Source organism: Cynoglossus semilaevis, chromosome 1 (genome assembly GCF_000523025.1).
Source record: "Cynoglossus semilaevis isolate Cse_v1.0 chromosome 1, Cse_v1.0, whole genome shotgun sequence".
NCBI lineage: Eukaryota > Metazoa > Chordata > Actinopteri > Pleuronectiformes > Cynoglossidae > Cynoglossus > Cynoglossus semilaevis.
In genome coordinates, this window is record NC_024307.1 from 23,900,813 (window position 1) to 23,922,483 (window position 21,671).

General features: G+C 41.4%; 1 protein-coding gene across 4 annotated transcripts in view; it reads left to right on the forward strand.

Annotated features, from left to right (window-relative positions):
- LOC103386558 (exocyst complex component 6B-like) overlaps positions 1-21,624 on the forward strand; it is a 33,977-nt gene extending 12,353 nt beyond the window's left edge. The window contains exons 7-22 of one of the 4 annotated variants that reach the window (XM_025054428.1): positions 1,060-1,245; positions 2,260-2,328; positions 4,014-4,097; positions 4,422-4,468; positions 4,572-4,692; positions 4,791-4,862; positions 4,999-5,087; positions 6,008-6,113; positions 6,222-6,331; positions 8,322-8,433; positions 8,534-8,668; positions 8,876-9,064; positions 10,860-10,889; positions 13,531-13,672; positions 16,104-16,177; positions 17,864-21,624. In XM_025054428.1, coding sequence (XP_024910196.1) covers positions 1,060-1,245; positions 2,260-2,328; positions 4,014-4,097; positions 4,422-4,468; positions 4,572-4,692; positions 4,791-4,862; positions 4,999-5,087; positions 6,008-6,113; positions 6,222-6,331; positions 8,322-8,433; positions 8,534-8,668; positions 8,876-9,064; positions 10,860-10,889; positions 13,531-13,672; positions 16,104-16,177; positions 17,864-18,100 — 1,803 coding nt within the window. In that variant the 3' untranslated portion in view covers positions 18,101-21,624. Of the gene's footprint in view, positions 1-1,059; positions 1,246-2,259; positions 2,329-4,013; positions 4,098-4,421; positions 4,469-4,571; positions 4,693-4,790; positions 4,863-4,998; positions 5,088-6,007; positions 6,114-6,221; positions 6,332-8,321; positions 8,434-8,533; positions 8,669-8,875; positions 9,065-10,859; positions 10,890-10,994; positions 11,503-13,530; positions 13,673-16,103; positions 16,178-17,863 lie in introns of those variants that run through there. The other 3 variants (XR_003049363.1, XR_003049364.1, XM_025054429.1) reach the window with 3 other exon arrangements.
- The last annotated feature ends 47 nt before the right edge of the window (positions 21,625-21,671 follow it).

Consider the following 21,671-nt stretch of genomic DNA (forward strand, 5'->3'; position numbering starts at 1 on the left):
AGACTGTTTTCTCCTTGTTTTGGATACCAGCTTCCATTAATCCATTCATTTCCAACCCAAACTTCCTGCTGCTCTGGGTTCAAATTTATTTTTACTTTGAATGATTCCAGAAGAATACAGGAGAGCTACTTCACTTTCCCATGATGCTTCACTTTCCTCAAATAGCTGCAGACTGTAGAGAACAGGACACAGTTTGCCCTCAGAGACATTGTTCTACAGTAAAACCTGTTCCATTTCCTCCACCCTCGGCTCCACCTCTTTATTCTAGGGACACCATCAGGGCTGAGTCAGACTAAAACAACAAAAAACAACCAAAATAACCTGAGGTCTGTGTTTATGAGGGTCAGTATGAAGTCGATAAAAAAGGTCACCGTCTTTAGAGTCAGGGGCTCTTCCTCTGCCATGGTCCTCATTTCCTGTCTGCCATTCTGCTCAGCTTTGTCAAATACATTTTTATTTGCTCTTTTTTACCAAAAGAGGTGTGGTGGACTTTGACCTCTGACCTCCCAACTGTAAAACACACACGGACACACAGAGGTGTGTGTTTCCATAAAATGTGATTGTGGTAAATGTGTTTACAAAGTTCAAATCCTTCACAGACCAGTGTCTTAGTAATTTTACATAAAATGGCAATGAAATGTATTTTATTGGCAATGACAGACGTGTCTATGTATACAAGGTTTAAAACTAGACATTTATCATATATTTTTTTTTATGTTTATTGTTGAATGTTTGACTCACCTGACACCTAATTTTATTGCACTGTACTGCAGTGTTTTATTTCTGTTTTATCGACACAACATTTCAATTGGATACAACAGTTAGTATGAGTTATTGCCAGTGAGTTAGTGCTAGTGAATTAGTGCGGGTTAATTAGAGCTGGTGTGTTCATTCTGTTAGGTTAAATTGGGGTGACGCTGTCTGTACCTAGTTCTGTGGTTCTTTGTTCAGTCTTGTATTTCTACAAACCACTGTCCTTGTGTCGACTCACACACTGTGACACACACTTTCATTGAAATCTTATCGTTGTTTCCTGTGTGTTTTAATTCTCTCCTCCAGGCGCAGATGCAGCGCTCTCTAGACATGTCCGTCTCCTCACAGCCTAGGCCTCTGATTGGACGTCGAGGCAGAAAAGAGACGGGGATGTCCACAGCATCGAGGATGGAAGCTGGAGGACACAGAGACAGTCTAACATCAGAACAGGACTCTGGAATTCTGGATGTTGAGGTCGAAGAGGAGGATGAAGTAAGAAAGACACAAGCAAACATGACTGAGAACACATGCAGCATAAAACTAAAGAAACAGTAAATTTGAAGACAGGCTAAAAGTCATCACTCAAGTCAGTTGATGGGAGATGTTTTCATCAGCAGAAAATTTGCTGTTTGAACTGTTTTAACACTAATTTGAAATGGTTTTGTTAAATACGTTGACTTGATTTAATGTTCATAAATAATTATTTTTTAAACGTTTATATTATCTGACACACACACACACTTAATATACACATAGACTCATAGACTTAGGTGAGCACACAGATACACAGGCAGAGAGGCCAGGATGTAGTCTAAGTACTGACGGACACGCTGAAGGATGGCAGTACTGTGCCCCAGGGGGTGCAGACTGGATCGTAACCTGCTCCCAGTGATAGCAGGGCAAGGTCAGGCTTTTGTTGGGAGTCAAGGTCTTTCTATGGAGAGGGTTGTGTGGAGTTGACAGGACGTAGACAAGCACAGAGGAGGAGGAAGGGAGCAGAGAGAGGAGAGAGAATTCTCTTTGTTTCTCTGCAGCCAACAACACGATGAAAGAAACTCTGACAGCCGCCCAGCCCTGCCCCCTCTGATCCCCTGGGAGACAACACCAGGAGTTCAATGTCATACTTGTGTTTGTTCAAAACTAATGTAAATGACCTGAGGGATGGCTGTAAAATGTTTTGAAATCGTCCAGCTCAGGGGCGCTGTATCTACCTCTTTTTACATTGGTAACAAGACACTTTACAAAAAATTGCCTCGTTGGTTCATTGTTTTTGTTTTTTTTTTTAATTCTGAAATATGTGTTGTTGGCTGCAAATGACAAAATAAGAATTTCGTTGCACTGTTTAAATGCTGCGTTCTTACAATGTACATGACAATATCTTGACCAAATCTTGAATCCTGATTCTTAAAAGTGTAACCAAAAACGATTGAAAGCTTTCCACAAGGTGATACATGATGTATGTGGAATGAATCGTTGGATTTTGATTCTGTGTTTTCATCTGTCCAGGTACCTGGAGCTCAGGATCTGGTGGACTTCTCCCCTGTTTACCGCTGTCTGCACATCTACACTGTTCTGGTCAGTTCATCTTTTTAATTGTCCATGTTCCTCCTCATTTGAACACCAGCCCTAACCTTTGAACTTAATATCAGAACATGGTTGGATGGATTCTCTGCCTTTCTAATTAAACTGGATTAAATGTGAAAGTCCAGGTGTTGATTTTCAATGTCCTGCTGATGTTTGAGGAGAAGGTTTGGGTTTGCAGCTTTGTCCTTTTTCACAGGTTTAGCTTTGTCATCTTCTTCCCTTTTTACTTGCATTTCAGTTAATTGTAGCAAAACAAAGCACAAAAAAATTAAGAAAATTTGCAGTTTTTTTTGTTCTTCAGCATCACAATTGAGTAAGTAATAACCCAGCAGAGAAACACCACAGAGAGTGGTAGGTGAGCAACAGTAACAAGTGTTTGTCCTGGACAAATGAATATAATTAGCTAAATGTTTACCCCTTCAACTTTGGTGAATGTTCTTTAAACTGTCTCAGTTCTGGTTATGCCACAAACAAAATGGACGAAAAGTGAAGTTTTCGAAATAGAAGGTTTGACGTGTGTGTGTTTACAGAAGGTTGTGACAGGGCCATCATGACCACGGAGTGACCTGTTTCTGTTCTCTGTATGTGTGTGTGTGTGTTTTTTGGGTAACAGGAAGTGCATGAACTTTGTCAGGAAGGTGAAAGTGAAGGATAGAGGGAGGGTATAAAGAAACAGAAGGAGGTCAGATAAAGGCCAAGAGGAGAGAAGATGATGGGAGAAAAAACAGGCAAAGATTGAGAGAAAGTTTAAATCAGAGGGAAGCAGAGAGAGTCTGAAGAAGAAACCAGATCAGTGGACACAATCCAGCATATGTGTTCAGGTTCACTGAAAGATGAAAATTAACAAAATATAATTATAATAATATACAGCTAGCCATAAGATAATTATCAGCCAAATATTAACACAAAAAAAAGTTTAGCCTGAAGAGACCAAAGAGCACAGAGCTAAAACGTTACAACACGTGAAGTTACTGCAGTAGTAGCGGTAGCAGTAACTGTTACAGCAGTATTAGCAGCAGTTACAGCAGTAGGATTGGCTGCTTTAACGGTTACTGCAGCTGTTACAGTGATCTGTCCAGTTTCACATTGTCAGCACTGTCTGGCCATTTTATCTATGAGCTCAGTAAGTTCTGTTGATCCTGGTCTGGTTCTTTGAAACAGTTCTGTAAAACACACACACATACACTTGTGTCATAGAAGGAAAGGATAAAGACATGCTAAGACGTTCTTATTCAAAAAGCTTCAGTTTCAGTTCTGTGCTCCAGACTGTGACCTCACCTGAAGACCCTGAACCCAAACCACTTTTAATCATCAAAGAAAACTGATTTTCTCTTTGTGTTTTTAAACTCATCCCCGCACTCCCATCATGCACTGCTGCGTGACCTCTGGTTGAACACACTGTTGTTGTTGTTTTCCTTTGCAGCTTCAGTAACAGCTCAGTTTGGTGTTCCACATCTAACACTCCTGCTGTGTTTTGACATGGTTGACACATTAGGACTTTGTCAGCAGTGGAACAAAAACCTAATCACCTCACATCACCACACAGTCCTTCTCCTGGTGCTCTAAAGCCCAGTCACGAGGACTCAAACACCTTCTGGACAGGACAGGTGGTGGCAGTGTTTAGATGTTCTGTTCTTTCTGGATGTGGATCTTAGTAACGGACAATTCTTCCATAGGGTTTGCATGATGTGTTTGAGAACTACTACAGAAAACAGAGGAGGAAACAAGCTCGACTGGTGCTGCAGCCGCACTCTAACATGGTACGACCTCCGACACTCACTCACCCACTGACTGTGTGTGTGTCTGTGTGTGTGTGTGTGGGAGAGAGAGAGAGAAAGAGAGAGAGAGGGGCACACATTCCTCTAACTACACCTGCTGCAGCCTCCTCAAACCCTTCCAACACTCCCCCACCTCCCTCTTGACACACTCATTAATCCATGTTTCAGTCAGATTCAGTTTTTTCTGTCTGTTTATTTGACTGTCAGGTAGACTCAGAGCTGACACCCATATCTCTCATCTTGATTATTGCATTTTTTTCTTTTCGCCCAATAAAATTCTTCCTTCCTTCTTTTTCTGCACTCCAGCATGAAACCTTAGAAGGATACAGGCGGTACTTCAACCAGATAGTAGGGTAGGTTTGTTTTACTTATCTGTTCACTGACTGGTCTAGAACTGTAGGTTCTGAATGTTCTGCAGATGAAGTTTTTTCTTCATTCCACTGTCTGTTACCTCAGGTTCTTTGTGGTGGAAGATCATGTTCTTCACACCACGCAGGGTTTGGTCAACAGGGCCTACGTGGAGGAGTTGTGGGAGCTGGCTCTGTCCAAAATTGTGGCTGCGCTCAGGACACATTCTGTGAGTGAGAACAGTATAACACCACCTCTGTTACCTCCGCAAAAGTCAAGTGTATTTATCCGTTACCAAATCTGACACAGCTGTGTGTTTTCTCTCAGTCGTACTGTGATGATCCTGATCTGGTGCTGGACCTGAAGAACCTCATTGTCGTGTTTGCTGATACACTGCAGGTAAATGACTCACATTTTCCATCATCACAATGACGTAAGATTGTATTAAATGTTCTCTGGTTTGTTCTGGACTGGTCTTGTTTGCTGTGATCAGTGCTGATTTGTTCTACTCTGCTCCAAACTGTTCTCTCCGTAGGGTTATGGTTTCCCTGTGTCCCAGCTTTTTGACATGCTGCTAGAGATCAGAGAACAGTATGGAGAGAAGAGGTGGAACATCACCTTCAGGTACTGGAGAAGACATCTGATCAGACTGACAAACACACACAGGAGGGACGTGATTGACAGATGTTGACATGGTGTTCAGTCCTCTAGACACTATTTGTTGCTCTCTAGTTCCATAAATTCACCATCAGAACCATGGTTATTTGACAAATGCAACCTACTCTTTTCTGGATCCTCACATTATAGGTTTGGGGATCTCACACAAACACAAACGCACACACTGCTACCAGTGTTGGATTGTGGGAAAGGTCTGGATCCTGGTTTTTGAAGTTTTTTAACGAGCAGTTAGAGACAGGAAGTGTTAAAAAAACAAACGTTCGGAACATTCTCTGCCCTTCAGAAGCAACAGAGGGGCACGACACCACCACCTCTGTGTGTGCGTGTGTGTCTCCATGTCTGCCATTGTTTGGCCTTTGCATTTGTCCAATGACACCAGAGGGATTTACAGTAGCAACCAGGCACAAACAATTGCAATTCGAACACACACACACACACACACACACATAGAGGAAGCCACAGGAATGTTGTCTTGTATTGTTAGACCCAGAGAGAGAGTGCTCTCCGGTTCACGGCCTCTCCATGGAACGCTGGAACGTCCGAACTCTGGAAGGCCAACAAGAAGAAAGAGGGAGGAAGAGGGAGGGAGGGGTGAGAAAAGGAAGGTGTTAAAAAACTGAAGCATTCAATGTTTTCAGTTCATTTACATTGTGTTTACTTCATGTTTCTTCGTAATGCACTTGCTCTCCCACACAAAGTCCGTAGAGAAAATGAGTGATTTTAGGCTTTGGTGTGATGAGCATTTGGAAGTCACTTTAGTGGGATTATATTGTGATTGTGTCATAAAAAAAACGATAAAATATTTTTTACAAAAAGTGCATTTTTTTTGTCATCCTCATTTAGATTTCTTTATTCGTCTTTTCCAGACAGGTGTTGGACCAGGATAACTACAGTCCTATCCCAGTGTCCACAGAACCAGAGTACAGACACTACACCTCCCAGTTTCCCCTGCAGGACCCTGAGCTGGAAAAGGTACAGTAGGTTAAAAACAAATCAAAAGTTAAGGAATCAAATCTATTAAATGAGGTCCAGAAAAGCTAAAAGTAGAAAGAAAATGTTCTTGGTCTCTTGTGTCCACAGCTTCCCTTCCCTAAGAAGTTGCCTTTCTCTGAATTTGTGCCCAAAGTCTACTGTCAGCTGAAGGAGTTCATCTATGCCTGTCTGAAGTATTCTGAGGACCTGCATCTCAGGTACAAACCAACACTCAATGTCCGCCACATGACAACACTGCAGCTGTTGGACCAAAGTCCACAGAGGAAATCAGTGATTTTAGCTCACAGACCAAAGTCCACAGAGAAAATCAGTGATTTTAGCTCACAGTCCATAGAGAAAATTGATGATTATAGCTCAAAAGAACTAGTCCAGTGCAGCCAGTCAGTTTGTATTATTAAGTTAATTTGAATGGAACAAATTTTGATTCAAGAAATCCTAAAATTAAACATTTGGACGAATTTTATTTAACTTTTATTTGACAAAATGAGCACACTGAACCTTCATAGAGAAAACCAATGGTTTTAGTTTCCAAAAGCCTGAACATACACACAGACACACAAGTTTCTTTTACATCGCTTTTTGCCTCAATTGTTCCTCTGATCAGACAGCACTAGTCGCTTAATCAGAGCAATGAGTTACCTTCAGTTCTTCAGTAATGCACACTCACACACTCACACACCAACATCTGAACAGATGCTGATGCAGACGCTGGAGTTAGGTCACGGTGTTTGGCCTCTGTGAACCCTGACCTTCACCTCCGTTCACATTTCTGATTCGTAGGAAAGAGAGCACGCTCCAGTGAGGAGCTGAAGTTTCCTCTGACACACGTATAACACTGCAGCTTCACAAAAAGCAGACCAAAAGAAACATGATCACATGATAACAATTAACTGCTTCCTCTGCTCGTTTGAACCTGAGTGTCACGTTAACTCTGTTTAATCCAGCATTGATTAAACTGCTTTGAAGGTCCAGCTAAATCCTAGCTCGACGTCCCATAATTCTGAGCCAAGTGTCTCACACAGTGATTCTTTTCATTCTTTTTCTTCCCTTTTGAACCAATTTTCCTTTGATTAGATGACTTTTTCCCAATCAGTCCTTCTACTCTTTCTTCCTCCGTCTCCTTCTTCTGCTCATTCAGTAAGAACACACACACAGAGACAAACACACACAACCGTTTGTGAATTTATTGAAAAATGCAGAATTGATTTGAGTATGAGACTCAAAAACATTTTTTTTAATTACATTGTTGTTTTGGTTACAACAATGTTTTGAAGTGTATTGAATAGTTAGCCGCTCTCTGTCCCACACCAAAGTCCATAAAGAAGATTAGTTGTGATCCTGGACCAGAATCGACTCTGTCTCTGAGTTAAAAATCCTTGTTTCCTCCATGGACCTTAGTGTGATTACAGGAGTGTGTGTGTGCGTCTGTGTCTTTCTGTCTGTCTTTGCGTGTCTGTCACTGACTGTTCACTGACATGCACTGACTCATAGCTGCTCTCTCTAATTTTTTTGTCCACTCTGCATTTCTGCCACTGCAGGAATTTTCCTCCCTACTGAGGTGGAACGTTTTTAGGATTCTTCTGATTTTTTGGGGGGCGGGGTGTTGAATTGAATTTCACTTTGCACTCAAGCAAATCATTCTCTGTGTGTATGTGAGACAGAGACATTCAGGTGATTTGTTTGGAATGCATTTATACACACACACACACACACACACAAACACAGAGACAAAGTTTCTTCTCCCTCTGTTCCCTTCAGTTTTCTCATTCTGCAGTTGCTTAAAGTTACCCAGATAATATACTTATTATATTTAGTCAAACAGTAGTATTGTTACAGAAAGAACTAAAGGTTAACCACAATAAACACTACCTAAGTTAAATTTTAACCAAATTCAATTAAAATGCTATTTAAAATAATTATTAGCCACAAAAGTATATATAAAAAAGCAAAAATAAACCAAACATAGGCAAAATTAAGATTAAAGTCAGAAAATTTTTTATGGTGTATTTAGATCAAATTAAATAAAAAAAAACAACCTTGACACTACCTTGATATTTAAAAAAAATCTAACCAGTGATCACGTGACTCGCTGTTTTTTCCCTCAAATAAAGATCTTTCACACACTTTGACTGTTCTGCCCCTCAGTCTGTGTGTGTGTGTGTGTGTGTGTCTCACTTCACACCCCAGCTCCACAGAGGTGGATGACATGATCCGTAAATCCACCAACCTGCTGCTGACCAGGACTCTGAGTCACTGTCTACATTATGCCATCAAGAAGAAGAACGTGGGCCTGGCTGAGGTATTTAAATTTAAAATGAGATTGTAGATTTGTTTTATGGTTATTGTTGTTTCTTTGCTATTTTGATGTAACAGTTCTTTTTTTCTGTGGGGGTCTCCAGCTGGTGCAGGTGATCATCAACACCACCCACCTGGAGCAAAGCTGTCAGTTTCTGGAGGAGTTCATCTCCAACATCACCAACGTTCCTGTGGACACTGTCAACGCCACCAAACTGTACGGAACGTCCACCTTCAAGGTCGGAGAACGCACCAGAATGCACACTTCCCTCCTTTCTTCCTCACTTCACCTTTTCATTTCTTTTGCTTCTTTTCAAAAGTGTATTTCTCCCTTTTGAACTCTTACGTCATCATCATCTTCACCATTTGCATCTTCGTCTTTTTTTCTTCTTCAGTTATTAACCCCTCACTCTGACCTTTGACCTTTGTCTGCTCTCTCCTGGCAGGATGCTCGACACGCAGCAGAGGCAGAAATCTACACCAACCTCAATGCTAAGATTGACCAGTTCCTGCAGCTGGCTGATTATGATTGGCTTTCACCTGTGCAAGGGGGCGGAGCTCTGGCTCCCAGTGACTACTTGGTGGATCTGATCACCTTCCTGAGGAGCACCTTCAGTGTCTTCACTAATCTGCCTGTAGGTCTTTATAAAAAAAAGACACCCAGACTGTGCTGTGAGCGCCCTTACTGCTACACAGACTGGCTGCCACTAGGAAACTGTAGTTTGTAAATTCACTCTCCCACACCAGAGTTCATAGATGAAATCAGTGAGTTTAGCTCACAGAGAGACAGTGGTAGGATGGTCAACTGCTGTCTCCCATGAGTTGTGTTTTGATACGAGTATTTAAAACTTTTTTAGGTTTTCTTTAGTAATAGGAGGTGAAATCGGTGATTTCCTTCATGGACATTTGCTATGAAGTGGGACTTTGTGTGCACATGCATGTGTCTGTGTTCATGCTAACTGCTGAGTCATGTCTCTCTGAGTCCTCCCAGGTCAGAAGAATCAGCTTTAGTGTATGAGTTGGTCCCAGGTCCCAGGTTAGTTGATAAACAGCGTTGTCTAAGCTCATTTAAGGGTGAGCGGCTCAGGTCAGTAGCAGGAGATTAAAGCTCAGATTAAACACAGACTCAGACGCCTGACTCCAGTCCATACAGCTGTACAGAGCTGCTGTAGAAACACACTGAGCATCTGTCATGTTTGAGTATGATTGTCAGCGGTCTCCACCCTCTGTTCTCAGCTCCACCGGTGACTGATTTTTATGTGAGATATATCATCGCTAACATGTAAAACTTAAGGATTATCTTTGTAAAATGTTTGACAAATGTAGCTTCTAATTACGTCTTGGCAGTTAGGTACCTTTTTACTATATCTGTTGGTCAGCTTTATTGTACGTTAACTAACTGTGGTCTATTGTCTGCCGCATTCGAGCAAACATTTGTCCTGTTTTAGCTCATTGTGGCTAAATGATAGCTACTTTTCCTGTATTCCTGTACTTTAGGAGGACTTTGGGACTTTACATAATGAACACACGCTTGCACACACTCACACACTCTGGCGGCGTGTTTAAGCTGATTGTATAGAGATTTGGTCCTGATCAGGTCACAAGGCCACACACACTGGGTGGTTGAGCTAAGTGTTTTTCAGCACTTTCTAAGAAGCTTTTCCTTCAGCCTCAGCCGCCCTGGACATGACCCCGGCACTCTGGAACACACACACACACACACAGACTCGGGGGCCTCCTAAGTAGATCAGATGCCATGGATCTAAGAGCCTGGTGGTGTGACCTTCAGGAACAGAGCAGATTCTGCAGTGAAATGAAGCAGATGTTGTTTAAGGCAGGAGACATGAGTCTGATCTGACTTCGCTCTGACTTTATCACTCTGATGTTTTCTTTAGAACATTAGAACCTAAGTCGACAGGACACAGATCAATGAGCCTGATTAACCAGAGGCCTGGGTTTGGAATGGCAGTAATAAGGATACAATAACAACACAGTCTGATTACGCTTATCTTATTTCTTAATGTAATTATCATTGGTCTAATAATATTGATAATGTAGACTGAAGAGTGGGCAGTCTAATGCTGTTTCTTGCCTAATTAATAGTTGTTACTTATCTTTTGTACATTTATATAACAATTATATTGGACTAAAAACAAAAATTAGCATTTTTAAAAAAAAATGTTCTCGTGGTAAATTTAAGACATGATCAGTCAAATGTTACCATCTTACTTTAGCCTGTTATGTTAATGTAGATAATTAATAACAACAGTTTGAAAACAAAGAGAAGAGTCATCAATGACAGTAGTGCAGTGATATAGACTGGTTTATTCACTGGTTCCTCCGCTGGTTGATTAGCTGGTTTATACACTGGTTCATTGATGACCTGATGATCAGTGAAGGTGACAGTTTCTGGTCTTTTCTCCATCTTAGGGAACGTCTACTGAACACCCCACTCTGCCTGTGAGTATCTGTGGTTGCTGTGGTAACAGGTTGTTGTGTGCTGTTTTTTAACTAATCCCTGACTACATTTTGACCTCCACCCACCACCCCACCTTGACTCAACAGTTGACCGATCAGCATGAGCAGGAAGAGATGAGTGACACACGTTTCTTCGATCTATGTTTTTTAAGAGCTTGAAAATTTGACCCAACCACTGACATGAGTTGCTGTGACTTCACCAAAGTTTGCTGTTTTTGTGGTTTGGTTGACTGGTTTATTTGGTTGTTGGTTTTATTGCTTTGGTTGAGTTGGTTGATTTTTTTCTGTTAATTAACTTGGTGGGTTTGTTGGTTGGTTTATTTTTTTTGTGTGTTTTGGTTGGTTTGTTAGTGTCCAGGGTAGACCAGACTCTGCAGATCCTGGTTGTTGTTGTTTTTCTGGTTGTAGAAAACCCTCAGAGGAGTTCTTCAGACTCAGACCCTCAGAGGAGTTCTTCAGGTCAGATCTTGGCTCCTCCCTCTGACATGAAGTATCTTGGTTTGTCGTCCAGTTTTCACGACTCTCTCTTCTGTCTGGGGTCACCATCAAGGACTGATGTTCATCTGACCAGTGTCCTGTTCTCCAGCTTTTCCTAGTTCGTGAATCACAATAATCACCTGAGGAGCTCCTCTCTGTCATTTTCCAGGCCACAGATTTGTTTTTTCTTCTTGTGTTTCCACCTCTTTGACTTTTGGACGGCCTCTCTCTGGACTGACATCTTTCTGGACAGACACAGAGCAACGTTCCCGTCAGCTCCAGGAGTCATGAATCAGGGCATTGCAGTTATGTTTTAAAATAGAACCAGCGGCATCTTTCCCTCTAAGTTGACCTGCTTCCTGGAGCTGAATTCACCTGGGAACATTTTCCTCCACAACACTGAACATCAATCTGCTGATCAGAACACACACACACACACACATATATATATACACACACACACACACAGACACACTTGTGCAGCTCCTAACAGACTTGTCAGATACGTTTGACTGTTTTTATTTCAGCAGTTTAAAATTAGACCAGCGGCGACGTCAGAGAGGAAATTCTTGACTCCGAGTTTGTGGATCTGAAGGTGGTTTTTTAAACATACTTTGGCTCAGACAGAACCTGTTTGGTTTTCTACAAATGTGTGTCTATACCAGGAGTAGAGACTAAGACTGAGCACAAATACACTGATCCAGAATGAACAGAGAAAAGGAAATGTTGACAATCACCTGGTTCTCTGGATGTGATTTAAATATTTGAAAAGGAAAGAGGGGGTGAAAGCAAATATGAAAGTGAAGACCATAATTCAGTTTTAATTATTTGAATCAATAATTATTATAACCATCAGTAATGTTAATGATTTAACAGCGGTCTGACATTTGAGCAACCACAAAGTTAGAGTGGTGAGGTGAAAGTGAAGGCAGCTAGTGCTGCGGTGTATTACGGAGCCGTACATGTTGAATTCGTTCTCTGTTAGTGGGTGTGAGTGGTCTTAATGGTCTGAGACCTCCGCCTCTGCTGCTGCTGCTGCTGCCGCCTCTGCTGCTGCTGCTGCTGAGTGGAATGAATGTTTGAGTGCATGTCACTGAAGAGAACTGATGACTTTCAACCACTGAATTATTAAAGATGACAACTTTTAGTGGGTTTCTTTGATACTTGAACAAATGTGATCCTTGTTGAATAATTCCTCAGCCACTCTTGGAAATTAGTAAAAGTAATTCCAGGAAAAGATTCAGACAAACATGTAAATCTGCTGCACTGATCATGTCCAGACCTAAAATTTCAGGAACACTATTTAAATACTGCCTGGTGTGGGTTTGTTGCAACATGTGAAGGAAACAGTTCAAACTAACATATTTTAACTCTGTGTAAGAGGCAGATGTGGCTCAACATCAGGTGTGAGCTTGAAGATAAAATCACTCATTTTCTCTGTGGACTCTGGTGTGGGGTCAGTTTGCCAGTTTCTCCTTGTTCTGTTGCCTTTTGATCTCAGTGTTTCATTCTGTTGGAATGTAGACCTAAAGGGCATGACCAAAGCCACTCTGCACACACACACACACACACACACAAACAAACATATATGTTTTTATATTAATGCATCACCATGTATTTTTCCATCTGTTGCTCTGTTTCTTACTGCACCTGGACACACCCAGTATCATTAACATGGCTTGCAGTGTGTGTGTGTGTGTGTGTGTGTGTGTTGCTGTAGCTATGGCCAGACTGAGCCTTCAATTAGGTTCTGTAGAATAGTCTTTTTGAAGCGGCTCCTGAAGATTGTAAACCAATCGCCGTGCTGCACCAAACCAAGGAGAACTACAGTAGTTGATGAATCACCTTTTCCTCCATCATCAAGTTTAAATGTGTAATTTTGTGACTTCACTGTTTGAAATCCTTAGTTCAGATTGACCCCAGGGACACAAACTGACCACAGGAGGCAGCAGTGCTCCTGCAGCCCCTGAGCTAAAATCACAGATTTCTCTATGGACTTTGGTGTGGGAGACTTAGAACTGGACCTAACAGAACAGTAATGAGAATCTGGCGGGTTTGCAGTACAACAGTGTGCAGTGAAGTGTTTTAATGTGCTGTAAAACTGTCAAACTGACCCCACTCCACCCCCCCTTCTGACTCTCCCCAGGGTAAGGTGGCTCAGACGGCCTGTATGTCGGCCTGTAAACACATCTCTACGTCTCTGCTGCAGTTGCTCCTAGATCCTGAATTACGTCAGATATCGATGGGCGCTCTGCACCAGCTCAACGCTGACATCTCCGAGTGTGAGAGTAAGTGCCAACACACACCTGATGCTGAAACTTCATGTTCTCAGCAGCTGCCTTCAGTGTACATCAACTTCTTCTTCTTTTCCAGTCAATCTTAACAGTTCAGCACACACACACAAAACTCACAAACATTTATCCCTGATATAATAAATAATAATAATAAAATATTGGAAATATAAATAATTTAGTAGTAAATAATAAATAATATGGAATATTTTCAATAATATTATTTTATAAAAGTTTTTACGTATAAAAAATAATGATATACAACTTTACATGTATTACTGTGGTAAATTTTATTTTTTACATATATAGAAGTTAAAAAAACATTTAAAAAACATTCATATTAAATTAGTAATAAAAATGTTATATTTGCAGAAAAAAATATCCTGAAAATATATAGAAATATTTAACATTTATTTTGCAGTATTTTAATAGATGAAAATAGTGAAATTGATGCATAAACAAATTATTAGTAAACATAAAAATAAATTTAAATAAGAATTAAACTATCTTTAATTTCAATAAAACAAGTTCAACTGAAAATTAACCACAGGGGGCGCAAACAGACTATAGTAGTATGGCAAAGTTTAAGTTGTGTGTGTTGTGTGTGTGTGTGTTTGAGACAAGCATTTCCACAGTCAAAGAATAAGTGAATGAGAAGTGAGTAATTTCAGAGATGAGAGGATAAAAAAAGAAACAAACCAGAACAGAGAGTTTTAGCCTCTGTGGTGAAGGAGCCACAACACCAGGAGGTGAAGCAGAACGTGGTTTCTGTGGGATAAAAGTGAAGAAGGAAGTGGATTTAAAAGAGTTCTGATGAAAGAGAGAGAGGAGGATGAAGGATAAAAGAGCAGAGAGTAGACGGAATGAGATTAAATGAAAAAGGAGGTGTGAAATTAAAAAAGCCCCAGAATTAATCCAAAGATGAGAGGAGGGATTCAGGGGAAATTACCACTGGGTTAGAAGGAAGGAAAATAGAGGGATTAGAGAGTAAAATAAAAAAATAAAAAAATCAGGGCGGAAGATTAAAGAAAGACTGAAGACATGAAGAAGACTGTGTGAAGGAGGAGAGAACATCCGTTACTCAAGGAGGTAAAAATACTGAAGCCCAGAGAGGGTCAGGCCTTCATACAAATGTGTGCTCGTTAAAGAAGTCTAAGACTGAGACAGGACAAGGCAAGACAAGTCCAGTCAAAGGTTTCTGCAGCAGTAGATAATGAGACCGAAAAGTGGACAGGAGTGGAGGAGTTTACATTATTAACATCAGAGAACAACGGAATAAATAACACCTGAGGTAAACTGGAGGAGACCTTATCTGGGGCAGTTTGGTTTGAGACGGGTGAAACTGACATTTGCTTGGGTAGAGATGCTGTTCTAGAGGATGGAGCCTGAAGGAGAAGCAGTGGGCGAAGAAGAACCCTGAGGTGCACCACAATTGAAGGAAATTATCAGTATATATGAAGTCAGTGTGTGTGTGTGTGTGTGAGTGTAAACAGGGTAGTGATCAGGACCAGAGCTAAATGGTCCTGGTCGTGTAAACGGCCCAGTGAGCAGTGTTTGGTTCTAAGCTCTGATTGGATGTTGGCTTGTACTGGTTGTTAGACTGAAGACAGAGGACAGAAGGTGAGGAGTGTTACTGTTCCTCTGTTTCTGTGTGTGTGTATGTGTGTGTGTCACAGGGTCACTGGAGATGGCAGGCGTGTAATCTGTGTTTGTGTGTGTGTGTGTGTGTGTGTGAGGAGAAGAGGATTAGCTTCAGACTGGTTTGCAGTTCTTCTTCTCTTTTTTCCCCCTCACTCACAAAAAAGAAGTTGGCGTGTTTACGGAGACCAAGTAACGCAGAGACCCCGAGCTCACACTCTCTACGACCCCGACAGTGACGCAAATAAATACACACACACACACACGTTAGCCTGGGCTCAGCATCCACGGCAACTGTTGACTGTTTATAAAACATGGTCTTTAAAATATTTACAAGTTGTTTTTTAAGTACTACACATCAAAGCTAAAATGAACAATTTAACAAAACAGCCACTCATTTGTCTGAGGAGAAAAAAGCCGAAATAGAGAAGAATTTTTTTTTTTTAAACAATAGATCTTGATCCATTGCAATGAAATGGTGAAATAAGCTCAAACTAAGACAAGAAAAAAAAAGCACTGCTTGAAAAAAGACACACGCACACTGAAACACACACATGCACACACTCAAACCCCCCCTCTTCTTCGTTCTCCTCCTCTTCTCCCTCCTTCTCCTCCTCCTATCATTTGTCTGCCAGTCCATCACCATGCATAGCAAATGTGACCTGCTCTTTTATTATTATTCACTTTTTCACCCCCCGCCTCCCCCTTCATATCCTCCCTCTCTCCGGGGGTGGACTGTGATTGTGGTGGGGGTCTCTCCCTCTCCTCTCCTCTCTGTTTTTTCCCACAGGTTTTGCCAGAGCCGGCCCGGTCGCAGGCTTCCAGGGTGACACGTTGCTTCTGGCCTTCAGTGACTTGAGACAAGTAGGTCTTTGTCTCCATCCTGCTCCTCTCTGCTCTTTCTCCTTCTTTTAAAAATCCACTATCTTCTTTCTTACCTCACTCCCACCGTCCCACTCTCCCAACCGAGTGTTTTCTCTTCTCCATCTTACAACGAGTCTCCAGATTAGTGGTGAAGTCGAGGACTGAGTGGTTACTCATTGGTTCTTATCTACATCTTGTCAAGTCAGTGATGAATTGACTTCATTTTCAAGAAGAAAGTTTTTCTATACCACTCACTACCCCACACCATGGCCCATAGAGAAAATCATTGATGGCCGCTCACAGAGATACAACAGTTGATCCACTGCTGCCTCCATCACTGAGTTCAAATGTGTTATTTTGGACTTCACTGGTTAAAATGTTCAGGTTTAAGGTTAGGGAGTCCTCTGTTTCTCTCACAATGAGGAAACTCAAATCCTAGAGTCTTAAACTGACCACAGGAGGCAGCAGTGACCCATAGCTGCTGTGTCTCTGTGAGCTAAAATCACAGATTTTCTCTCTGGACTTTGGTTGAAACAGTGAGACACTGGCTGCGGTTGAAGCTCAGTGTTGGGTTGTTTGCTTTTCTTGTCCTGGGAAAACGGATCAGAACCAGTGAGTGAGGAAATAGAACTGGACGGGTCAGTGAGAACATGGTGGTGCTGGGCGGAGCGTGCGTTCACATACACGTGTGTGTGTGTGTGTGTGTGTTTTATTGTGCTTTTATTTCATGTTTATTAGATAAAGTTGCATGCATGCAGAATGTGTGCATGCATGCGCATGGTTGTGCGTGCTGGCATATGTGTGTGTGTGTGTGTGTGTGTCATGTTGAATGTGTGAATCAGGGCGAGGAGAGAGTTTTTTTTAAGTCAGTGTGAGTGGAAGCTGCTCTTTGATGTGTGTTTGTGGACGTTTTTGTTGTTGTGTCACTGTGTGTGTGTGTGTTTTGCGTTGATGTGTTGTGCGTCTGTGTGTGTGTGACAGCGGATGACGGATGGGCCTGCAGGACGGAGCAGCAGAGGATGAATGAGCTGACAGACAGAGACTGATGGCCCTTTATCCCTCCATCACAATCCCTCTTTCTCTCCTCCTCTCTTCTCTTTCTCCGCCTGTCGGGATGATGCAGTGCCTCTTGTTTTCCACTCGGAGGAGGAGGAGAAGGAAGGAGGAAGCGAGGGAGGGAGAAAGATGGGGAGAAGAAGAAAAAAAAGAAACAAAAATTTCATTTATCTGATAGCATCCATGTTTTCTTCTAACCCTCCTCCTCACCCTTCCCCTCCCTTTCCCCTCTTTCTCCACTTCTTTTATCCCCTTTTGCCTCCTCTTCATCCACTCCATTTTCTTAATTATCTCCTTATTTTCCATTTTTTTCTTGCTCCTCTTCACGGTTCTTGTCTTTTCCTCTTCATCATCCTTCTGCTCTGTCCAAAGAAGCCTGACCCCTTGTGTGTGTGTGTGTGTGTTTTTGTGTGTGTGTGTTTTGTGTGTGTGTGATCCAGATTCTCAGGAGCAAACTTTTTCACAGTTGTTCGTTGACATGTGAACTTTGGTTTTGTGCTCATTGGTTGGTTTTTATACACTGATGTGTGTGTGTGTGTGTATATGTGCGCGTGCGTGTCAGACACAGAGGTGACGGTGAATAATGATTCGATAAATCACACTGACGGGGGTCGTTTGTTGTGTGGTCAGGTCCCGGTGTTCTGGAAGGTTCCGGGGTCCTGGGACAGAGCCGAGACAGGAGTTCCCTCCAGGACACACAAACCGCACAAAAATGCACGCGTAAACACACACACACGTGTGGATGCAAACGGCATCAAAAAAATAAGATTTAGCTGTGAAAGCGAAGGTGAGAGAAACAACAACGATCTAATTTTTAGTTTTAATCTTGTTTTTAATTTAAAGATTAAACTGTTGAACAAACATTAACGTTTTAAATGAACTTCAACAATAATTCTACATTTACTTTAGGAATCGATTTTTTTATGTTTAATAAATAAATGACTGACATCTCTATTTTTATGATTTATTCTTTAAAATGACAAATTATCAGACCAGAAATAATTAAAAATCAAAGATGATTTATATTTTATTTATCAGATCCACTTCAGAAAGCTAAAAACTGATTTATTTTACTGAAAAACATTTAAAAACATTTTCATTGACTATCTGATAGACTGACTATCTGTGAACTGATTTAATTCAAGATTGTTCGATAATAAGAATAATCAAAAAATAAATGCCTGTCTTTTCGGAACATCTCAAAAAAGTATGAGTACATTTTCAAGGTAAATTATTAAATCCCAGGAACCACATCTTCGCCGGTAGCGGCCTGTTAACAACAGCTCTGCTGTTAATGCAAGAATTATCCAAATTGGGATCAATAAAGGTAAATTTTTTTAATTACAATTTAAAAAAATATATAATTTTAGAATAAATTATTAAAATAAAACATAGATAACTTTTGTAAGCTGATCAAACTCTAACATGAATTTGCTGAACACCAGGAATTTTTTTTCTTGCGAAATTATTGTTTTGTAATTTTTAGAAATTCATTATCACAGAGTTTGTTTGTTTTTTAAATTTCATTACCACTAAATTCCACGGAAGGATTAGAAACAAACTCCTATGTTTGGTCTCATGGTTGAAGTTTATTGTTTTTCATCCTCTAACTTAGCTTAATTTTTATGTTTACATTTAGATTTTGACGATAATTATTGTTTTTATTCTTAGAAAAAAATTCAGTTACTTTTGACTTAATGTAACCAGTGGTTTTAAATTGTTTTAAATCTACAGCAAATTCAAAAGAACTGTGAAGCAGTTTTATTCATTAGATTTAAAATTAGTTTTTGAGATAAAAGTGTGTGAGGGTCTGTCTGTCTGTGTGTGTGTGTGTGTGTGTGTGTGTTTCTCTGTATCCCTTCTTCTAAATTTAGAACATTCAGGTGTCTGTGGTTCTATTTTCAAACCACTGGCTGCATATGCGGTATAAGTGTGTGTACTCGGGGATGCATGTTTGTGTGTGTGTGTGTGTGTATGCTCATATTGTGGTGTGTGATTTTTACTCCCGCTGCTTCACTTTATTCTTCATGTTCATATTTTTTTACTGTGTGTGTCTGTGTGTGTGATGCTGCAGTCACTAACGGTTCTGTGGTTGATCGTGGGGTGTGTTCCATTCCCCTGGTCGGCCACAGTCATTCACCGTCACACATTCCATCCATCCATGTCTTCCTTTTTCTTCTTTTTACAGCTTCACCTTCTTCGCATCATCTGCACTCCCCTGCTCCTTCCCATTCTCCAATTCATCTTCACCTCCTCCTCCTCCACTGCCACATCACATTGGCCAAATTATTAGACATTTTTTTGTTTGTGTTGCTTTAATGGAGGAATTTCATCTCTACTCTGTGTGTAGAGTCTTGTGTGATGTGTTTCCTGCAAGAGTTGAGTTTTTTTTTTTATTATTCTCTTTTTATTAGTTTGTCTGGTCTCTCTTCATCTCCAAGAAATGTAGTGGAGGAGGAGAACTTAAGGATGGGCGGAGGTGTGGAGGCAGAACAGACAAGCGGGTTTGCTTCTGTAGATGTGTGAAACTGTGGAAGGAGAAGGAGAATCAGTGAAAGAGTTCAGTCAGGTGAAAGTGATACCACCACCAGGGTGGTCTCTCTCTGTTTCTCTCCCTCTCTCGTCAGGAGTCTGACACGTCCCTTCATCCATGTGACCGCTCACAGAAGGGTGGATGAATGGACGAGTGGAGACGGGGTGAAAAAGCGAGATAAAGGCTGAAGGGAAGGATGAGCAGCAGACGGACGTTTAAATGAACGCCCGTCGATCTATTGGTACAGACAGCGAGTAGTGGAGAGACCAGTGGGGGAGAGAAGGGGAACTCGGTCTCCCACACCATGGAGAAAATTTGTATTTACCACATCGAGGCAGAAGTTTCATCACTAAGTTTAGATGTGTTTTTTGTGACTTTGCTGTTGTATAGATGTGTAGATGTGGCCTCACCGACGCAGGAGGCAGCAGTGGACCGACGTCTTCTGTGTCTCTGTGAGCTAAGTGTTTTTCTCTGTGGACTCTGGTGTAGGGCAGTGAGTGGTTTAACGCCAGTTTCCTGGTGGAAAAGTCTTCTTCCTCTTTCTGTTGTGATTTGTTGGCGTCGTCCAGCCTCATGTCTGGGTCAGAAAAATAAGGCTCAGTCACAAACATGAGGGCAACAGCAGGTCATTGGGATAAGAAGCACTTATCTCATCACACACACCCATCCACACACACACATACACATATATCCACCTGTCACCACTGTCTGATTCCAATTAGAGTCCCAGTTCTTTCCCTCTCTCTCTCCCTCTTTCTCTCTCTCTCTCGGCCTCTCCCTCACCTTCCTGTCCCCTCGTTGCTCCTGTTCTTATCGCGGTGACAGCAGGTCAGAGTGTGGTCAGCCGCAGGAACAATACTGCGATCTGATTGGACAGGAATGGCCGATTTCCCACCAATGGTCATGCGGCGGTCACAGGAATTGGTGTTGCATCCATGTTAAGTGACGTTGACTGAAGACACACGCACAAAGCGGTACAAATCATCAGTCAGAACAGGACCAGTCCACATGGCCCTCGACACAGTGCTCTGTGACCTTGTGTGGACCAGTTCACTGTTGTCTTATCAGTCAGAGGGTCATTCTCACTGATGCTGCTGCTGCTGCTGCTGCTGCTGCTGGTCTCTGCCTGTGTGTGCCTGTGTCAGTGTGTCTTCCACAGGCTAACCTTAAAAACCCAGGATGTTGTGTCAAGTGAATTTGTTGAAGTTATCACTAATTCTTGTGCTTCTGAAACACAATAACCAATGGTTTTATTTTATTCACTCTATTTAAATTGTTTAAATTGTGAGGCTGTTGTGACTTCTAACAGCTGAGTTTTGACCTCTGATCATGAGTTTGGCCTTTGGCCTTTATTTGAATTTCGTAAACATCTGACTCACAGTGTGTTGTCATCTCTGTTCTGCAGTAATGTCCAGTTAGTCTCACTCTTTTGTCCTCCTATTGCTCTTCTTTAACATTTGCGCCATCACTTTCTCTCTCCCCCCTTTCCCCTGCTGTCATCCACCTCTTTATATTATATTTTATCATTTTCTATTTCCTCTGTTTCTCCATCTTTCTCCCTCTCTCCTCCCCCAGTCTGTGCACTGTCCCCTGACAGCTCAGACCTCAGTTTGAACCAGTGCTGATCTTTTCTCCTTTACTTTTTTTGTTCTCTGTTGTTTTTTGTACATAGTTTGTTTTATTCCAGTATTTTCCACCTTCCACTTCCACAAGTGTGTGACGTAGATCAAAGTTTAAGTTTAACAATCAGACACCAAAAAATGTTGTTTGTTTGTGTGTGTGTGTGTGTGTGTGTGTGTGTGTGTGCATGCATGTGTGTGCGTGCATTTGTGATGCTAACATGATTGACAGGAGTGGGTCCTGTCCAGGTTTGGATTAATTAAAATACTATACCAATAAGATCCT